This window comes from Lepus europaeus, chromosome 6 (assembly GCF_033115175.1).
Source record: "Lepus europaeus isolate LE1 chromosome 6, mLepTim1.pri, whole genome shotgun sequence".
In the NCBI taxonomy this organism is placed as follows: Eukaryota; Metazoa; Chordata; class Mammalia; order Lagomorpha; family Leporidae; genus Lepus; species Lepus europaeus.
In genome coordinates, this window is record NC_084832.1 from 40,085,150 (window position 1) to 40,107,006 (window position 21,857).

At 38.4% G+C, this 21,857-nt stretch overlaps 1 protein-coding gene across 2 annotated transcripts in view; it reads right to left on the reverse strand.

Moving 5' to 3' along the window:
- PIBF1 (progesterone immunomodulatory binding factor 1) overlaps positions 1-21,857 on the reverse strand; it is a 243,766-nt gene that overhangs the window by 107,944 nt on the left and 113,965 nt on the right. For both annotated transcript variants that reach the window (XM_062195303.1, XM_062195302.1), the window contains exons 11-12: positions 16,812-16,977; positions 5,136-5,286 (exon numbers count right to left, since the gene is read on the reverse strand). In XM_062195303.1, the coding sequence (XP_062051287.1) occupies positions 5,136-5,286; positions 16,812-16,977 (317 nt within the window). The remainder of the gene's footprint in view (positions 1-5,135; positions 5,287-16,811; positions 16,978-21,857) is intronic.

Sequence of the window (21,857 nt, forward strand, 5' to 3'; positions counted from 1 at the left end):
CTCTACCAGATTCATAAATGGGAAGCTGGTGTCACAGGTGGCAGCTTAATCTGCTATGCCACAACGCTGGTACCTTCATCAGGCTTTTAATCTGCATTTGCTTCATGACTAATAATGTTGATAGTCTTATTCTGCTTATTGGCCACTCACACATCTTCTTATGTAAGTGTTTTGTTCTGGGGTGGGGGACATTCAGCCCATGGGCCATATGAGTCCTGCAAAATCATCGGGTCTCACCCTGACAAGGCAATAAATCTATACGGCATGATAATTTTTAAGTTGATAATTTTGTATGGCCCATGAAAAATATCCAAATGGTCCTTGGCAGAAAAAAGTTCTGTACCCTTGAACTTATTGCCCTTGTTTCTTTTTCTTTTCTTATTTTATTTATTTATTTTTTAGATTTTATTTGAAAGGCAGAGTTACAGAGAAGCAGAGGCAGAGAGAGAGAGAGGGAGGGAGGGAGGGAGGGAGGGAGGTGTTCCATCCACTGGTTCACTCCCCAGATGGCCACAACATCTAGAGCTCAGCCGATCCGAAGCCAGGATCCAGGAGCCAGGAGCTTCTTCCGGGTCTCCCATGCGGGTGCAGGGGCCCACGGACTTGGGCCATCTTCTACTGCTTTCCCAGGCCATTAGCAGAGAGCTAGATTGGAAGTGGAGCAGCCAGGACTTGAACCGGTGCCCATATGGGATGCTGGCACTGCAGGTGGTGGCTTTACCCATTATACCACAGCACCGGCCCCTGCTCTAGTTTCAAAATGGATAAATTTCTTTTTATCATCGGGCTATATGAGTGCTTTAAATAAATACAAGTTTATTATCTTACAGTTCTAGAGGTCAGAAGTCCAAAAATCAGTCAGTCTCACTGGGCTAAAGTTCTTTCTCGAATTTATAGGGGAGAATCCATTTCCTTGCCTCTTCCGGTTTCTGGGGACTGTTTGCATGCCTAACCTCAGCACCATCCTCCATGTCCAAGGCCAACAGTGCAGCATCTTCAGATTCTCTCTGATCTCATCACTATATCACATTTTCTTTTATAAGGACCCTTCTGACTCTACTGGCTTTACGCATATAATCTGACATAATCTTATCTCAAGAGCCTTAACGGGGGTAGGGGGAGGGGGGAGAAGTGTGTTTAGTGTACCAGTAAGATGCTGCTTGGGGTCCATTCTGTATCAGAGTGCTTGGAATCCAGTCCAAGCTCTGATTCCAATCCAGTTTCTACAAATGTTCACCCTGGGAGCCAGAGTGTGATGGCTCAAGTACCTGCGTCCCTGAACACTCATGGGGGACCCGACTGAATTCCAGCCTCCTGGTTTCTCCTCCTGGCCTCCTGGCCCAGTCCTGGCCATTGTACACACATGGGGAGTGAACCTGCAGATGTAAGACCTCTTGTTCTGCCCTTCATATAAATAAGCTAATCAAACATAGCCTTAACTTAATCATATCTGCAAAGTCTCTTTTGCCATCTAAGGTAAAATAGTCACAAATTTCATGCATTAGGAAAGGCGTATCTTTGGGAGATTATTTTCCAGCCTGCTCAGATATCAGTTCTTTTTCTAGTCTACATTCTGTGAACCTTTTCTCCTAAGTATTTTCTTATTGTGGATACCATTCCTTTTTCAGGTACAAAATTATGAATATTTTGTTTATGCCTGGGGCTTGGCTATTCATTTCTTAATGCTATCTTTTGAAGAACAGAAGTTTTACATATTGATATCTATTTTTTAAAAAAGATTTTTACTTATTTATTTGAAATTCAGAGTTACACAGAGAGAGAAAGAGAGGCAGAGAGAGGGGTCTTTCGTCTGCTGGTTCACTCCCCAATTGGCCGCAGTGGCTGGAGCTGCATCGATCCGAAGCCAGGAACCAGGAGCTTCTTCCAGGCCTCCCACGCGGGTGCAGGGGCCCGAGGACTTGGGCCATCTTCCACTGCTTTCCCAGGCCATAGCAGAGGGTTGGATCAGAAGTGGAGCAGGTGAGACTAGAATTAGTGCCTATATGGGATGCTGGCACCACAGACAACAGCTTTATCCGCTATGTCACAGTGCCGGCCCCGATATCTACTTTAATAATCCTTCTTTTATGTGAATGCTTGTGAGGGCCTAAAAACTCTTAGCTGACCCCCAGTTACAAAGGTATTCAACTATATTTTCTAATTAATTTTAGCTACTACAATTAGACCTCATCTCAAATTAACACTGGTATATTGAGATTCATTTCCATAAAGATGTCCAATTTTTAAGCAACATTTATTGAACAAACTCGTTTCTCCAATTGATTATTTTGTTGACTTTGTTAACAATCAAATAATTGAGGTTGGTGTTGTGGCATAATGGGTTAAGCTTCCAGCTGTGATGCCAGCATCTCATATGGGTTCCAGTTTGGGTCCCGGCTGCTCTACTTTTGAGCCAACTCCCTGCTAATGTGCCTGGACTAGCAGTGGAGAATGGCCTCAGTACGTGAGCTCCTGCCACTATGTGGGAAACCTGAACAAAGCTCCTGACTCCTGGCTTTGGCCTGGTCTAGCCCTGGCCGTTGCAGTCATTTGGGGACTGAACCATTGGATAGAAGATTTCTCTCTGTCTCTCCTTGTCTTTCTGTAACTCTGCCTTTCAAATAAATAAATAAATACATTAAAAAAAATCAATAATTTAAGGAAGGCTCTGTTTTTGCGTTCTCTAGTTTATCACTGTATTTGTTTCTCTTTATACCACGGTATACTGTATCAGTTAGACATCCTAGCTTTATAGTAAGTCTTGGAGTCAGGCAGTTTATACCTTCCAACTTTGTCCTTTCCTCTAGATTGCTTTGGCTAATATAGGTCCTTTGTACTTCCATATAAATGGAATACAAAAAAAGCCTGCTGGCATTATGATTGGGACAAAACTAAATTTATAGCATTCATGATTTACTTCTTGATTTTGGGGTAATTTTGTTTAACAATGTTTTGTGGGCTTCTCCTGGTCTCCCATGTGGGTGCAGGGCCCAAGCACTTGGGCCATCCTCCACTGCCTTCCTGGGCCATAGCAGAGAGCTGGCCTGGAAGAGGGGCAACCGGGATAGAATCCGGCGCCCCGACCGGGACTAGAACCCGGTGTGCCGGCGCTGCAAGGCGGAGGATTAGCCTGTTAAGCCATGGCGCCGGCCTTTTTTTTTTTTTTTTTTTTTTTTTTTTTTTTTGACAGAGTGGATAGTGAGAGAGAGAGACAGAGAGAAAGGTATTTGGGGGCATTTTTATGTATGAATTATATTGATGGGTCAATTTAAGGAAAACTTATTTCTTTCCTGTTGTCTTGTTTTCCACTTCCAAGGACAATATCTGATGACTACAAGAGAATCCAAAATTATCCTCTGTTTCATCTCTAGGGTCATAGTAGTCTTCGTAAATCACAGATTTGATCATAGCATCTATCCGCTTTGCCTCTGTGTTGTCTTCATAGAGACTACCTACAAGGAAATTCCTTAGAATGAGTTTTTATGATCAGACTCTTGTTAATCTTTCTGCTTTTCATGTCTTGCCATTTCCCATGATATCATTATTTTGAAAGTTATATACTCTAGTTTCTAAACTCCAAAAAAAAAAAAAAAGCTCCTCACTTAGACTCAGATTCAATTGCAGCTGAAGTTTAAATCCACTTTTTGTAAGAATTTATACTCATCTCTAGACTCAATTTAACTATCTCCCCTCTTTTTTTTTTTTTTTTTTTTTTTTGACAGGCAGAGTGGATAGTGAGAGAGAGAGAGAGACAGAGAGAAAGGTCTTCCTTTTTGCCGTTGGTTCACCCCCCAATGGCCGCTGCGGATGGCGCATCTCGCTGATCCGAAGCCAGGAGCCAGGTGCTTCTCCTGGTCTCCCATGGGGTGCAGGGCCCAAGGACTTGGGCCATCCTCCACTGCCTTCCCGGGCCATAGCAGAGAGCTGGCCTGGAAGAGGGGCAACCGGGACAGAATCCGGCGCCCCGACCGGGACTAGAACCCGGTGTGCCGGCGCTGCAAGACAGAGGATTAGCCTGTTAAGCCACGGCGCCAGCCTATCGTCTCCCCTCTTTGATATTCCTCACCTCCAAAGTGAAACAAAATCACGATCTCTGTATTTTCACTGAGAACTGCCTATCTCTAGCTTACAGTAATGTTTGTCTCTCCCAATAGACTAAACTAGGAACTCCTGTGAGACGAGAATAATCTGCATGAACTCCTATCCCCAATTCCTACTGAATGAATGAATGAAATAAATAAGAAAAGTAAATCATATTTAACCTGTTTCTTCTTCTTTTTAAAAAAATTAATCACATTGTTTGAGAGGCAGAAAGATAGCACATGAGCTCCCATCCTATGGTTCATTCCCCAAATGGCTGAAATGGCTTCAGGATAGGGCTGAAGCTGGGAGCATGGAACTCAATCCACGTCTCTCACGTGGGTGGCAGTAACTCAATCACTCCAGTCATCACTGCTGCCTCTCAGGGGTCGCATTAGCATGAAGCTAGAGCAAGACAAAGTCCAGACTCAAGCCCAGGCACTCCAAAATCGCATGCGGGTATCTTTAACATTGTCTTAACTATTGTTTTAACCATCAGGCCCAACATCTACCCCTTTATTTCTTGTTTGATTTCAAGAGTTTGTAATGAAGATGAACTACTATTTAAAATACAGAATATTCTCTAAAAAAGACACCAATTATTTTTTAAAGAACTATATACCGGGGGCCAGCACTGTGGCACAGCGGGTTAACGCCCTGGCCAGTAGCGCCATATGGGCGCCGGTTTGAGCCCCAGCTGCTCCACTTCCAATCCAGCTCTCTGCTACAGCCTGGGAAAGCAGTGGAAGATGGCCCAAGTCCTTGGGCCCCTGCACCCGCGTGGGAGACCCAGAAGCTCCTGGCTCCTGGCTTTGGATCGGTGCAGCTCCGGCCATTGTGGCCAATTGGGGAGTGAGCCATTGGATGGAAGACTTCTCACTCTCTCTGCTTCTCCTCTCTCTGTGTAACTCAGACTTTTGAATAAATAAATAAATTTTTTTTAAAAAGAACTATATACCAACAGTTTTAGAAATAATGCAAGATTTCTTGCACTGCTAGAAAAAAATAAAATTCATGTGTACGTGTGTGTGTGCTGGGAGTTGGGGGAGACTTACTTTCTGCAGTTTGCATTATTATTTCATCAAGCTCTTTTTCCAATTTCTCATAAATGTCTAGTCTTGCCTGATGCTCAGAGTTCTGTGCTTGAAGTTCAGTAATGCGTTTTTCAGAACATGCTTGGAGACTGTAAAATTCTTTAGTTAAAACCTAACAGAAGAAAAGAATGACACAGTTATGACAAAAACATGACACAGAATACATTTAAGCTTTTTCTCTTTTTCATAAAATATTAAAAGAAAGTCACTTAATTGAGATCACTAATGAAGTAAAACATACTTACTTTTAAGGTGAATATGTCAGTTGCTTCTAACTGAAAATTATTTAGACCTTTTCTTTATTGTATGAGCTGAATACAAATGAATTTACAACTTAGAAGTAGGTATAGGAGTAAGATTAGCATTTGCTTATTAGAATTCAAAAGAGGCAATGATGTCATACTTACCTGGAGGTCATTTATCTGGCACTCACAGCTGTTTGAGAAAGGCTGACAGAAATGTGCATAAAAATGATACACTCATAATGAGTCCTTCGATTTTCTGTGACAGCTTAATCTAAGTTTTCCATAATTTTAGTAAGATTTTGGTTTCCTGAATAGTCATAAATTCAAATTAGCAAATCAAAAGATAAATCTGAAGTACTGCTTGAGGGCAGTATAAGAAAATGCCTTCGCAAAGGAAGAAAGAACAAAAAAATTTATAAGGAAAGAAATACAGAAAACTTAGAAATGAGTCATTTTGTGCAGAGCAAAAAGTCTTGTGCTCTTCAGTGGTATCTCACTGAGGGGATGGATCTCTGTGATCAGAACAATGAATTTGGAGATGCTTCTAGTAACAAAGGAATGTTTTAATGCTTTAAGTCCTCTCAAATTACTTAGAGAGTTTACTGACTTGTGCTTAGTAGTTTACTTATTAGAACTAGACTAACTATGCCTGCTTTGTTAAACAGCATAAGGAAAGTACTGTTTCCTAAGAGGAAATAAAGTATTATGGTTAAGAATTTGGTTTGGAGCCAGAAATATTTGGTTTTCAATATGATTTTGACACTTACTAGCTGTGATCCTAGGTAATATCTTAAAACACTGCTGAAGGATTAAATGAAATGATAAAGTCAAAATGCTTAGCAAAGTGCCTAGATGGAGTGTTGAAAAATACTGTTACTGTAACAATAAAGGCAATTATGAAACTTTGTATAAAATAATCTCATGCAAATAGAGCTCTACTGATGTAATTATCCTAAATTCCTTGTGATTAAGTACTTTTAAAAACAACTGACTTTCTTTAATGACATGAAATTCACCTTAACAAATGTGTATAAGTGTGGGCTTTCTGTGATATTGAAAAAGGAGAAAATACAGACAATAAAAACTTATTTACAGTTCTTAACAAGCAGAAGTTATAATTTATTTTTCTGGACTTATTCCATGTAATTTACTTCAATTTTCATAAAAACTTCCCCTAAAAGTAGACAAAACATCCCCATACAATCATTTGGAGGGTGGAGAAGCAGTAATATGGGAATAATATTTTAAGATGATTTTTAGTGTCGCCAATTGGATCAGAAAAACAAAACTCATTTGTTTTAGCATTATTTCTTTTTTTTTCTTGATGTCTAGGAATGTGTTTTATAAAAACTTACTAATTTATTATTAAAAAGTACTGTTCAGTGAATCAATCTGAGGCTTTAATGGACTTTACTAAATCGGAATATAACTCATTAAGAATCTGGTGGCTTGGGCAGGCATTTGGCACAGCTGTTAAGATACTGCTTAAGGGGGCCGGCGCTGTGGCACAGCAGGTTAATGCCCTGGCCTGAAGCACTGCCAGCATCCCATATGGGCTTCGGTTATTCCACTTCCAATCCAGCTCTCTGCTATGGCCTTGCAAAGCAGTAGAAGATGGCCCAAGTCCTTGGGCCCCTGTACCTGCATGGGAGACCCGGAGGAAGCTCCTGGCTTCAGATTGGTGCAGTTCTGGCTGTTGCGGCCAACTGGGAGTGAACCATTGGATGGAAGACTTCTCTCTCTCTCTCTTTCTTTCTCTCTCTCTCTCTCTACCTCTCCTCTCTCTCTCTGTGTAACTCTGACTTTCAAATAAATAAATAAATAAATCTTTAAAAAAAAGAGAGAGAAAATCAGTAAAGGTAGTATTAAATGACCATTCCCACTCAAAATACTGAAGATAGGATACTTCATAAAGTGTTTTTAGGTAGAGATTTTAAAAGTAGTAATAGACTGAGAGATAACAATTTAAATTATTTTCTTCAGGTCATGGACAGGTCCCAAGAAACTTCTGACAGGGTATCTCCCAACAGTTGTTAGAATTCTTCTTTCCTATGAATTTGCCTCTAAGAATAAATTTATTACTGTTTCTGAAAAGCCAAAGAAGTTGATTATGGATCTTACAGAAGCTTATTATAGTAAAGAGCCTTTAGGAAAAACCAATATATGAACATTTGAGTTTAAACACAGAGGTATAAAATAGGTCAACTGCTTTTAGGAATCCATTAAATGTCAAGCTCTCACAGAAGTTCCTGTCTTTTCAATAATGACAATACAGATTATATGTCAATACCTATTTTAAAGAGACAAATATATAAAGCCTACATTTTGGCAGATTTTGTTTAAGAACTAAACAAACCATCCCCAAGTTATAATCAATGAGAATACTGCATAAAAATCACAGGAAAGTCCAAAATCTTTATCTTTCACAAAAATATTTCTCACTAAATTAACTGTAAAAGAGAACTTCTCAGGAAGGCACTTGGCCTAACAGTTAAGACGGGCATGTCATATATCAGAGTGCCTACGTTGCATTCCTGGCTCCAGGTCCTAATCCGAGTCTTGCCAATGTACACCCTGAGAAGCAGTGGTGTTAGGCCAACTACCTGGGTTCCTGCCACCCACATGGGAAACTTGGACTGAGTTCCTGGCTCCTGTATGTAGTCTGGCCCAGTCCTGGCAGTTGTGGGAATTTGGGGAGTGAACCAGTGGACAGGAACTCTGAGAGACTATCTCCGTCTCTCAACTTAAAAAAAAAAAAAAAAAAAATGAAAAAAAGGAACTTAGAAACAAATAATCAAATGAAGTGACTACATTAGCCTCAGTCAAAATCCATTTATTAAATATTTATCAAGTATCCACCATAAGAGAGGCATTGTGCTAGACATTGGGAATATAATAAGAGAGTAGTACTGCTCTCAAGGCCTTAGCTTAAAAGAGGCATAAAATGTAAAGAAATTCTCCTAGAGCTTAGCTTTGCCAACCAGAGTTTTAAGAACCATAGCATTTCAACAAAGGTGCTTTCTCCATGTAAGACTATTAAACAAAAGAATACAATTACTAGTCACCTGCCTCTATAGAGGTGGAGTGAATGAGTCTATGGCAAAGTGGTTTTCAAACGCAAATCCCAACCTTTGGGAGGTCAGGAAATAAGCTCAGTTTGCAACCAACTGAAGACAACAGAATAGAATGGTTTTGAATATCACACACTCAATTGTCCCAAAGTTTTGTTCCGTGAAACATTTGTTTCAGAAGTAGACAGAGGAGTGTCTTCTATTTTCAACATAAATAGCTTCTCCCTTATATCCATTCTACCTCAGCCCCAACATTCTTAAGCACAGAGATTCAATATGAAAAGAAGGAAAGGCATTTTGCTGGGAATGAGGAAAATTATACCATGATAAACAAGGCTCGCAAAAGACAAACTGCAAATCAGAGCTCAGCTGAAAGCCTAACTGAAAATGTGTGGGAAAATCAACTGCAACAGATTATGGGACTGTAGCAGTTTTCTGAAGAAGACATTTGAAATGGCTTCAAATGTTGAACACTGATTTATTTTAGATGCAGACATCACTAACAACTTTTGCTTATTGTCTTTAAATATACACACACATTTAATACAGTTTTTATGTTTCCTATTGTGGCTTTATTTTCTGAGATCCTTCATATTGTGATGTTTAGTTTCACTAATTAGGATCCTTGTCAGAAATGTAATCTTTTCGATAATGATAATGCAGATTATATGTCAATACCTATTTTATTTTATTTTTTTAAACTTTTATTTAATTAATATAAATTTCCAAAGTACAGCTTATGGATTACAATGGCTCCCTCCCCAAATTTCCCTCCCACCCGCAACCCTCCCCTTTCCCATTCCCTCTCCCCTTCCATTCACATCAAGATTCATTTTCAATTCTCTTTATATACAGAAGATCAGTTTAGTATATATTAAGTAAAGATTTCAACAGTTTGCCCCCACATAGCAACACAAAGTGAAAAATACTGTTGGAGTACTAGTTATAGCATTAAATCACAATGTACAGCACATTAAGGACAGAGATCCTACATGATATCTTTTAAAAATTGATTCATTTTCTATGCAATTTCCAATTTAAAACCAAGTTTTTTTTCCATTTTCAATTATCTTTATATACAGAAGATCAATTCAGTATATACTAAGTAAGGATTTCATCAGTTTGCACCCACACAGAAACACGAAGTGTAAAAATACTGTTTCAGTACTAGTTATAGCATTACTTCACATTGGACAACACATTAAGGACAGATCCCACATGAGACGAAAGTACACAGTGACTCCTGTTGTTGATTTAACAATTTGACACTCTTGTTTATGGCATCAGTAATCTCCCTAGGCTCTAGAAAAATGTTCACTAGCCATCAGGGAAATGCAAATCAAAACCACAATGAGGTTTCACCTCACCCCGGTGAGAATGGCTCACATTCAGAAATCTACCAACAATAGATGCTGGAGAGGATGTGGGGAGAAAGGGACACTAACCCACTGTTGGTGGGAATGCAAACTGGTTAAGCCACTAGGAAGTCAGCCTGGAGATTCCTCAGAAACCTGAACATAACCCTACCATACAACCCAGCCATCCCACTCCTTGGAATTTACCCAAAGGAAATTAAATTGGCAAACAAAAAAGCCGTCTGCACATTAATGTTTATTGCAGCTCAATTCACAATAGCTAAGACCTGGAACCAACCCAAATGCCCATCAACAGTAGAGTGGATAAAGAAATTATGGGACATGTACTCTATAGAATACTATACAGTAGTCAAAAACAATGAAATCCGGTCATTTGCAACAAGATGGAGCAATCTGGAAAACATCATGCTGAGTGAATTAAGCCAGTGCCAAAGGGACAAATATTATATGTTTTCCCTGATTGGTGACAACTAATTGAACACCAAAGGGGAAACCTGTTGAAATGAAATGGACACTATGAGAAACAGTGACTTGATCAGGTCTTGTCTTGACTGTTGATGTACAATGTAATACTTTTTCCATTTTAGTATTTTTTTGTTCTAGTACTGGTGTTTAAACTCTGTAATTAACACACAATTATTCTTAGGTGTTTAAATTTTAACTGAAAAGTGATTCCTGTTAAATATAAGAGTGGGAAAAAGAGAAGGAGAGATGTACAATTTGGGACATGCTCAATCAGACCTGCCCCAAATGGTGGAGTTAGAAATGTGCCAGGGGATTCCAACACAATCCCATCAAGGTGGCATGTGCCAATGCTATCTCACTAGTCCAAGTGAGCATCTTCAGTTCACAATTGATCACTCTGATAGGTCTAAGAGTCAAAGGGATCACACAAACAAAACTACTGTCTGCTAATACTAACTGACAGAATAAAAAAGGAGAGAATGATCCAACATGGGAAGCGGGAGACACAGCAGACCCATAGAATAGCAGATGTCCTAAATAGCACTCTGGTCTCAGGATCAGCCCTTAAGGCATTCAGATCTGGTTCAAGAGCCCATGAGAGTATTGTAGGCATGGAAAGCCAAGACACTCTGTCAAAAAAAAAAAAAAAAAAAAAAAAAAAAAAAAAAAAAAAAAAGAAAAAAAGAAAGCAAGAAGAAAGACCTAAATGAAAGATCTCTGCGAGTGAGATCCCAGTGGAAATAACGGGGCCATCAAAGAAGGAGGTACCTTTCTCTGAAGGGAGGAGAGAACTTCCACTTTGACTATGACCCTATCAGAATAACATCAAAGTTGGTGAACCCTAAAGGCTTCCATAGCCATGGCAATTCATGACTAGAGTCAATACCTATTTTAAAGAGACAAATATATAAAGCCTATATTTTGGCAGATTTTGTTTAAGCAAAAACTAAACAAATCATCCCCAAGTTATAATCAATGAGAATACTGCATAAAAGTCACAGGAAAGTCCAAAACCTTTATCTTTCACAAAAATATTTCTCAGTAAATTAACTGTAAAAGAGAACTTCTCAGGAAAGCACTTGGACTAACAGTTAAATGTGGGTACTTCGAAAAGTTCATGGAAAAATGGAAATAAAATTGAGCAATTCTGGTGCAACATTTTTCTTTGGTGCAAATTTTTTTGGTAATGTTTGGAAAATGCATACATGAAATAACTATGCATGTATTATAAATTTTTGGGGACCAAAATAAACTCATACTTTAAATTACATTTTCTATGAACTTTTTTTTTAAAGTCTCTAGGCATTATTTACTTGAATATCATTGTGGTTAAAAGTATGGATTTGAAGTTAGACTGGGCAGATGTGAGTCTGAATTATAGTTCAATCACTTACCTGTTATGTGACCTTAGGTAATTTAACTTTGTTATGAAGAAAATAGTAGAAATAAAGTACACTGCTTATTTCTTAGTCACAACAACTAATAACATTATGGTTAATAGTTTAACCATAGATTTCTTCAAAAGCTCACCCCTCCAAGGCATTTTTAAACATCTAGTGTTTATAGAGTATAAGGGCTATTTTCATCTAACATGATAATAAAATGTATTTTCCAAATCATTGTGTGGTCTTAAAATATTAATTGATACTATTCTATTATATACATCTATGTTAACATTTAAGTGAAAATGTAGTGTATAAAAATGCAACAAATTTTAAATATTTATATTTTATGTGACCCTTTTCTAGTAACAGTATTTTATAATTTTTAGTTCTTCTCTGTTCTACTACTGCAGTAAGAATCTGTGTCTGAAGTTTCTTACATAGTTAAGATATATCTTTACAAACATACATTGCCAAATTATTTTAAGAAGTGACAGACTAATTTAGATTTTTAAAGATTTATTTTATTTATTTTAAGGCAGAGTCACAGAGAGAGAGGAAGAGACAGAGAGAGACCTTTTATCTGCAGATTCATTCCCCCGATGGCTACAATGGCCAGGGCTGGGCCAGACCAAAGCCAGAAGCCAGGAGCTTCTTACAGTTCTCCCATGTTGGTGCAGGGGCCCAAGCACTTGGGCCATCTTCTGCTGCTTCCCCAGGTGCATTAGCAGGAAGCTGGGTAGGAAGTGGAGCAGCTGGGACTCTAATTGGTACCCATCTGGTATGCTGGCGTCACAGGCAGCAGCTTTACCCACTATGCCACAATGCCAGTTCCTAGAATGTTAGATCTTTTAAAGTAGTTTTGAGAGGACAGTTGAATGAAAATAGTTAAAAAAAGAAAATTTGGTATTTTGTATATATGTAGGTAATATACATGTTTTAGATTACAAACAATTATATTTTGGGATATTTACTGTATAATCTTACATTATAATTTGGGAAAAATGCTTTAATATCTGATTAATTTTCACTTGGGAAAGGTGTCTAGTTGGCTTTATTCCTTTGCTTTTCAGTGTCTGTTTAATGACCTACAATTACACATTTTCATAACTGTAAAAGAAACTTTCATATACAGAAAGGAAAACTGGGGAAGTATAAAATGTTTGACTTTACCAGCTGGCTAACTATTGTGAGATCTGAAAAGGGAAAGAAAAACTTCATTTATCTTTTTACCAAATATTTATCTTTTGGGAAAGAATACTTTCATTTTCCTAATATCTCCTAACTTTACCTAAAACAAAATTCTTTAGCACTGAAACAAAATATTTTGAGAATTTCTAATATGTGCTAAAAAAAAATGAGTGCTCTAATATGTGCCAAACAGACTCTCTATAACACTGTCAGGAAATAGTTACTACTATTATTCCTATTTAGTAAATGAGGCAACAGAGGCTCAAAGAAAATGAGTCGTTTATCTAGAAATCAGTGACTAATTGGGATTCCAATCTTTGTTCTGTTCACCAGAGAATCCAGAGGCCTACATACTATTCAATACTGCTATGAGAACTCCTATTTGTCCAGAAAAAAGTATCAATTTTTCTTCTATGATAAAACCAAAAAGAAAGTTTTCAGTTCTCACCACTGCCCAACAGTAAGAATGTGTGTTATCTGGTTGAATGTCCAGAGTGTGCAGTCTAATACCACAGCCATTAGCCACTTGTGGCTAATTAAATTTAGGTTAAATTTAATTAAGATGAGCTAAAATAAATTTAGTTCTTCAACTGACTGGGCACATTCCAAGTGTGAAATACTGGCTACTGCACTGGATAGTGCAGATAGAACATTTCTATCATTCCAGAAAGTACTATTCAAAGTCCTGTTCAAGACTATTTCTTGCATATAGGAATAATTTTTTGTTAAAAGCTGTGTGTACAATCAGGCCCACTATAATGCATATCATTTAACAGGTGCTCAGTTGCCAAGTACTGAATACTATTGATTTAACTATGTGCCAGACCACGGCTAGGACCTGGAATACACTGGAATTTTAAATAAGGGATAGGCATTGCTGTGATGGGATTTATAGTCCAGAGGAGAGAATGATAAACATAAAAACACCAATAATTATACTATATAGGATTGAACTCTAATATTTTGGTGTATGTCCTTCAAATCATTATTTCTATGGACATTAAAGATTTTTACTGAAGACAAACCCTCTAGTCAAGATCATTCAATATATTTAGTTTCACCCAAATCTAAAATATGCAATATGATTATATGTAATCATACAATACCTGGAAACAGCAAAATAAATAATATTTAATGTACACTGAACACTGTTTATTTGCTACTGGACTTTTAAGTTACTTCTAATTTTTACTATAATAAAACAATGCTGTGACATATGCATCATTAATATAAATCTTTATAGCACCTCCTTTTCTTTAGGAAAAATTACTTTAAAATTAATGGAGCAGGTTTCTTAAGACAATTAACACAGATTACCATATTATTCTTCAGAAGTACTGTTCTACTTTTCTTCAATTTTTAAAGATGTATTTGTTTTTTATTTGGGTAGAGTTACAGAGAGAGAGAAATCTCCCATATCCTAGTTCACTCTCCAAAAGTCTGCAATGAGTGGGGCTGGACCAGGTCAAAGCCAAGAGCCAGGAGCTTCTTTCGGGTCTCCCACATGGGTGGCAGGGGCCCAAGCACTTGAGCCATCCTCTGCTGCTTTCCCAGCTGCATTAGTGAGAGCTGGATCAGAAGTAGATCACCTCAGGGGGCCAGCGCTGCGGCACAGTGGGTTAACGCCCTTGCTTGAAGCGCTGGCATCCCATATGGGCACCAGTTCAAGTCCTTGGCTACTCTACTTCCAATCCAGCTCTCTACTAAGGCCTGGGAAAGCAGTAGAAGATGGCCCAAGTCCTTGGGCCCATGCACCCATGTGGGAGACCTGGAAGAAGCTCCTGGCTCCTGGCTTCGGATCAGCGCAGCTCTGGCCGTTGCGGCCAGTTGGGGAGTGAACATCGGATGGAAGACCTCTCTCTTTCTCTGCCTCTCCTCTCTCTGTATAACTCTGACTTTCAAATAAATAAGTAAATCTTTAAAAAAAAAAAAGAAGAAGAAGAAGTGGACCAACTGGGATACGAACTAGCGATCAAATGGGATGCCGGCAATGCAGGAGTGGGTTTAACCTGCTGTGCTATAGCACCAGCCCCATCTTTTATTCTTTGATTATATGAAATATCCTATTTAATGGTATTCTTGTTAACACTTGAAAAACAACACATAGCTGTAGGCAAAGGTAAAAAGGGTGTTCAAATTTATATTTCTTTAGCTATCAGTGGATAATATTAATTTTCATCTATTAGCAATTTGTATTTCTTTTCTTATAAAATATTTATTCTGTGTTTTTCCTAATTTTTTTTATCTAGAAGAACAGAGGTATATCTTCCTGATAAGAGACCTTTTAAAATAAGGATATAATACAAATATTATTTTTCTGTTTCTGTTTTCCTTTAGTATTTTAGAACTTTTTTAAGAACACAGGTTTTATTATTCCTGTAATTCTTTCCTTGCTTTAATTGATAGATGAACAGATTAATTCCCAAAATGACATAGATAAAATTTCCTCTGTATTTACTTTTAATAGTTCCATAGTTCCATATACACATCCAGCTTAATGATCTATCTGAGTTTTATTTTGGAATATGGTATGAGAAATGGGCCCAATCATTACCTATAAATATTCAAATGATTATCACAACAGCATGTATTATCTAATTCATATTTTCCTCAATGATTTAAAATATGAACTTTTCTATAAATAAACTCTTAAATTTATTTTTAAGGGACTTTGTATTTTATATAGGATATAAACTTTTTTGGTGTTTTTAATTACTCTTGTCTCAGAATACATTTTAAAATGTGATATATACTTCACCTCATTCTTTCCTTTCCTTTAAAAATACTTTTTTTTTTTTTTTTTGACAGGCAGAGTAGACAGTGAGAGAGAGACAGAGAGAAAGGTCTTCCTTTTCCGTTGGTTCACCCCCCAATGGCCGCTGCGGCCGGCATGCCTCGGCCGGCGCACCGCGCTGATCCAAAGGCAGGAGCCAGGTGCTTCTCCTGGTCTCCCATGGGGTGCAGGGCCCAAGCACTTGGGCCATCCTCCACTGCACTCCCGGGCCACAGCAGAGAGCTGGCCTGGAAGAGGGGCAACCAGGATAGAATCCGGCGCCCCGACCAGGACTAGAACCCGATGTGCCAGCGCCGCAAGCAGAGGATTAGCCTATTGAGCCACAGCACCGGCCTAAAAATACTATTATCTATTTAGTTTTTGTTCTATTTGGACTATAGAATTACTCCATTAGATTACAAATGCATGCTAACATTTGATTAGAAATGAACTAATACAGTATTACTTGATGCAAACTGAACTATGTATAATTCTGAATATTTTCCAGAAATATGGTGTTTTCTTCTTATTTACATTAGTGAGGGGCTATAGTTTTCCTTTTTCTTTTCTTTTTTTTTTTTAAAAGAATTATTTCTTTGAAAGAGCCACAGAGTGAGGTAGAGCCAGGGAAAGAGGGAAGTCTTCCATTCTGCTAGTTCACTCCCCAAATGACCTCAACAGCCAGAGCTGAGCTGATTCGAAGCCAAGAGCCAGCAGCTTCCTCCATGTCTCCCATGCGGGTGCAGGGGCCCAAGGACTCGGGCCATCTTCCACTGCTTTCCTAGGCCATAGCAGAGAGCTGGATCGGAAGAGGAGCAGCCAGGATGCGAACAGCGCTGCAGGCTGGGGCTTTAACCCACTGTGCCACAGCGCTGGCCCCTATAGTTTTCTTGATATATATTCTCTACATGGTTCTTATTAAAAGTATCCTAAGTAGTTATATATTTTGATTGCTATTGTGAATGAGCTCTTTCCCTATTTTTGTTTCCTAACAATTCTAGTTTTTTTCAGTATATATATTTCTGATATATATTTCCTTTTGTGTGTGTGTGGAGGACAGTGTAAAACTTGATATAAATCTGTACCTAGGGCGTTTACATGTCATATGCTGATTTTGAAGACTGTACAACGTACCTCCAGTTTTTTCTGATATTTTTCACATTCCAATTGACACTGTGTGAGATTTCTTGCAGTTTCCTCTTGTAGAAGTTGAATGCGTTCACTTTCAAAAGACTTTAACTTACTTTGATGGAGAAATTCTGTGACTTTGCTTTCTGTACTAAGTTGTAGTTCTCGGTACCTGAAAGAAGCAGAAGGGTTATGAGTCCAAAGAAAGCAGTCTCAATGGGTTATATAAACCTAACCCCACTCTACATCTTCCATATCCCCATATTTATGCAATTCATAATTTATACTTACTTAACAAAGCTTTTATAAATAATTTAGATGTGCATATGTACAGAAGTTAAGTCCAGAGAATTAACATCCCCATTTCATCCTTATTTTCATTTGTTCTATTCAAAAGTATTTGCTTATTATTGCTATTTGTAAGACATTTAAAATAAAAAATGGAAAGAACAAAGTTTAGTTATATTGCTTAAAATGATTATTTTTCATAAGTCTTCTTAAATTTACAGCATTGAAATTTTTTATTCTAAATCTAAATAATGTCAGATGGAGAAGAATGGCATGAAATGCAAACATTAAAGTTCAAATTCCTGAGATACTTGCAAAATAAATTAAGTTAGTAAATAGATATATTTCATATTAAACAAAATATAATGTACAAATTGTGAAGATAAATTTAGAACTACAAGTAGTCCATTACAACACAGTTAAGGAACATTTTCTTTATTTCATAGTTACAACTAGTGACAGAAACGTTTTCACTTAACATGCAAATGCCCACATGTTGTAAATTTGGAGATACTTCAGATTGACTGTGTTCTAACAGAAAGCAAAACACAAATACATTACAGCTTTTCAGGGAGCTACTATGAACCCCAAGATAATGTTAGATCTGTTATTTAAATTTATCCAGATATTTATTAAGCTAGTCAAAATGCTAAGTAATGAGCATGTACTGGTAGATTAAAAAAAAAAAACATTGTTTTTTTTTCCTTTTTTGGGAAAGACAGACACATAAATATGAAAATTCCAAACAGATTGGTATGTGCATCAATAGGATAATCCCCAGGATGAATAGGAAGGACTGTAACTGGGTTGGTGTAGAGATGCGTGTGTGAGTATATGTCTAACACAGGAGGAGGCACAGAGCGGGCAGTGTTCTAGGGAAGAAACCGGCTATGTGCAGGACAGGGCAGCAGAGAGCAGAGTCTGTTTTATCCATGGCATCTCATTTAATCCTTACAATAGCCTAATTATGTGTCTGCAGATGAGGAGCCTGAGACTCAGAGGTGTCAAATTGTTTGACAGAAACAATCTACTTGTAAATTTCAGGTTGGGTTTTTACATTCAACTCTATAGGAATGGTCCTTTCACTATTTCAATTAATATTTCTGAGGTGAGATAAACTACAAAATTTTTTTTAAAAGATTTATTTATGCCTTTGAAAAGCAGAGTGACAGAGAGAGTGAGAGACAGAGAGAAAGAGAGAGAGACAGTGAGATATAGAGACACACAAAGAGAGATCTTCTATCTGCTGGCTCACTTGCCAAATGGCTACAATAGCCAGATCTGGCCAGGCTGAAGCCAGGAGACTAAAGCTCCATCCAGGTCTCCTATATGGGTGGCAGAGCAGCAAAGACTTTGGCCAAACTTCTGCCTTCCTAGCTGCATTAGCAGGGAGCTGAACCAGAAGCGGAGCAGCAGGGACTCAAACTGGCACTCCAATAAGGATGCCAGCATTGCAAGGAGTAGCTTAATCTGCTGTGTCACACCACTGGTCCCTAACATGTTTTGTAAAAGTCACTTCATTCCTGTAAGTGATAACAGCATTCAAAGAATAATCAGAGAAGAGAGGCATTACAAATCCATCACAGGCTACAATTTCATTCTCGGCACTTTTATCTTTGGTAAAAGTATATTTCATTCAGACTAGTGGAAGTTCCATACAATGTATTATAGCAAGGCTTGAAAATGACTGTCAAAGTGTTCAGATCATCCAGTAGAGTAAGGATAGTCTTGTCAACAAATGGTGCTGGCAAAACTGGATGTATACATGTAGAAGAATGAAATCAGATCCATACCTCACACCATATACAAAAATCAACTCAAGATGGATCAAAGATCTAAATTTAAGACTTGAGACTAAGAAAACATAGTGGAAACACTCTAAAACATTGGCGTAATGAACAACTTCTTGGACAAGACCCCCAAAGCACAGGCAACAAAAGCAAAACTAAACAAATGGGACTATATCAAATTCACAAGTTTTTGCACAGCAAAGGAAGCCATCAATAGAGTTAAGAGAAAACAGAATGGGAAAAAAAATTTGCAAACTACATGACAGAGGATTAATATCCCAAATATTATTAGCAACTTAAACAACTCAACAACAACAACAAAAACTACTCCACTTGAGAAATGAAAAAGGGACTTCCAATAGGCACTTCTCAAAAGAAATACACATGACCAACAAATATGAAAAATGCTCAGCATCACTAGTCATCAGGGAAACGCAAACCAAAATCACAATGACATATCAACTCATCCCTGTCAGAATGGCTAAAATCCAAAACAGAGAGAGTAACAAATGCTGGTGAGGATGTAGAGAAAGAGGAACACTTATACATTGTTAGTGTAGTCACTGTGGACAACAGTGTGGCGATTTCTTAAAAAACTAGAAATAGACTTGCCATATGATACAGCAATCCCACTACTGGGTATACACCCAAAAAGACTTGAACACAATATAGCCAAGAGATACTTGCACCACCATGTTCAGAGCAGCACTACTCACTAGAGCCAAAATTTGGACTCAACCAAGGAGCCCATCATCAGATGAATGGATAAAGAAAATGTGGCTTTAAGTATACATAATGGAATGTTATTCAGCTACCAAAAAAAAAAAAAAAAAAAAAAAAGAAAGAAAGAAATTCTACCATTTGCAGTAGAATGGTTGCAACTAGAGGATATCATGTTGAGTGAAATAAGCTGGACCCAGAAAGACATATAGGATATGTTCTCCCTTATATGTGGGAGCTAAAATTTAAAAAACAAAAACAAAAAGAGAAAGAAACATCTGTATTTGTATTGCTACAAATATCATTTTATGAAACTTTTTTTTAAAGATTTATTTTATTATTTGAAAGGCAAAGGTATAGAGAGGCAGAGGCAGAGGCAGAGGCAAAGGCAGAAAGAGAGAGAAAGAGAGAGAGAGAGAGGTCTTCCATTCACCAGTTCACTCCCCAAATGGCCATAACGGTCCAAGCTGTGCCAATCTGAAGCAAGGAGATTTTTCTGGGTCTCCGACGTGGGTGCAGGGACCCAAACACTTGAGCCATCTTCCACTGTTTTCCCAGGCTATAGCAGAGAGCTGGATCGGAAGTGGAGCAGCTGGGACTTGAACCAGCACCCATATGGGATGCTAGCACTGCTGGCGGTAGCTTTTACCCAGTATGACACAGTGCTAGTCCTGAAATCATTATCTTCTTTTATGATAACTTATGGGACACATACAGACCACATTTCTAAAACAAATTCTGGATAAGTCATTTAGAATGTAGATAATGACTTTTACGTTAGTTTGTTTTGCAAAGATCAAAATGTAAATTTTGCCTTTTTATGGATTCAAGAATTTGGGAGATTCTGGTATCAATGACAACTTCAAATAGGTAATTAGGAACAGTCAGTTTTTTTTTTTCATTTTCAATTCTCTTTATATACAGAAGATCAATTTAGTATAAAGATTTCAACAGTTTGCACCCACATAGAAACACAAAGTGAAACATACTGTTTGAGTACTAGTTATAGCATTAAATCAAAATGTACAGCACATTAAGGACAGAGATCCCACATGAGGAGCAAGTGCACAGTGACTCCTGTTGTTGACCCAACAAATTGACACTCTAGTTTATGACGCCAGTAACCACCCTTGGCTGCCGTCATGAGTTGCCAAGGCTATGGAAGCCTTCCGAGTTCGCCGACTCTGATCATATTTAGACAAGGTCATAAAAGACAGGGTGAGGATAGTAACCAATGATCCTAAGAGTGGCATTCACCAGGTCTGAACAATTATACAGCATTAAGTGGGGAGAGGACCATCAGTACACACAGGTTGGGAGTAGAGCCATTGGTGGTAGAGTAGAGGTTATGATTACAAAGGAATGAGGCCCAAGGACAGAGTCATTATTAGAGGAGCTAAGGAAGGTGCTGTCTAAGCTACAATTAAGTTTTCTGATTTAGAGGCAAATAGAACCTGATAGAAGGGGCTTGATAATAATCTGTTGGGCTTTAGGCCTTATAAGTTAAGAGGCCCAGACCTATCTATCTCTTCACATGGGGTATATCCTAAGGGAGGTGTGAACCTCCTAGGGGAAGGCACTCTGTTGACTTTCATTACTTGGCTGGCCTGGGAGGAGAGCTGGCCAGGTCAAGGCAGGGGGCATCTCTAACAAGAAATTTACAGTTCTGCCTGCAATGTTGCTGACCCTACTTGACCATACCCTCAGCTGCAGTGGTCACTTTGGAAGTTGGGCTGAGTGAAGGGCTTTTCAGCTTAGAGCCAATAAGATCTGTGGCTCTGACCTGGGCATCCTTTGACTCCAGGGCAGGTCCATTTCCAGTGATCCAACTCTTGGCTGAGATGCCAGGGCTCTTCACAAGTTGACTTCTGCTGAAGCCCAGGCTTACCACATTGAAAGCCACTGCAGTGGACTGGCCTGTTGGGTCTCCTTGAGGGCAGATCACTGTACAGATCAGCCATTAATAGGCCTACCACCCATTGCTTCTGATGCCTAGCTTTCTTTTCCTCCTGGTTTGTGTTAAAGCAGACCATAGGATGCAAGTCAAGGGAGTGCCCAAGTCCCATCTCTAATCTTCGGTGGCCTGAACTACAAGTCTATAGTCACAGGCATGTTCTGTAGTAGTTTTTCTAAGGTAGACAATGCCCATGGTTCTGTGTTTAGCTGTCCTCCTATAGGTTCCTATGGACTTTTTCCAGCCACTTCTATTGTATTCAGTACTTTGGGATGGCTCTGTAAACAGATGAAGCCAATA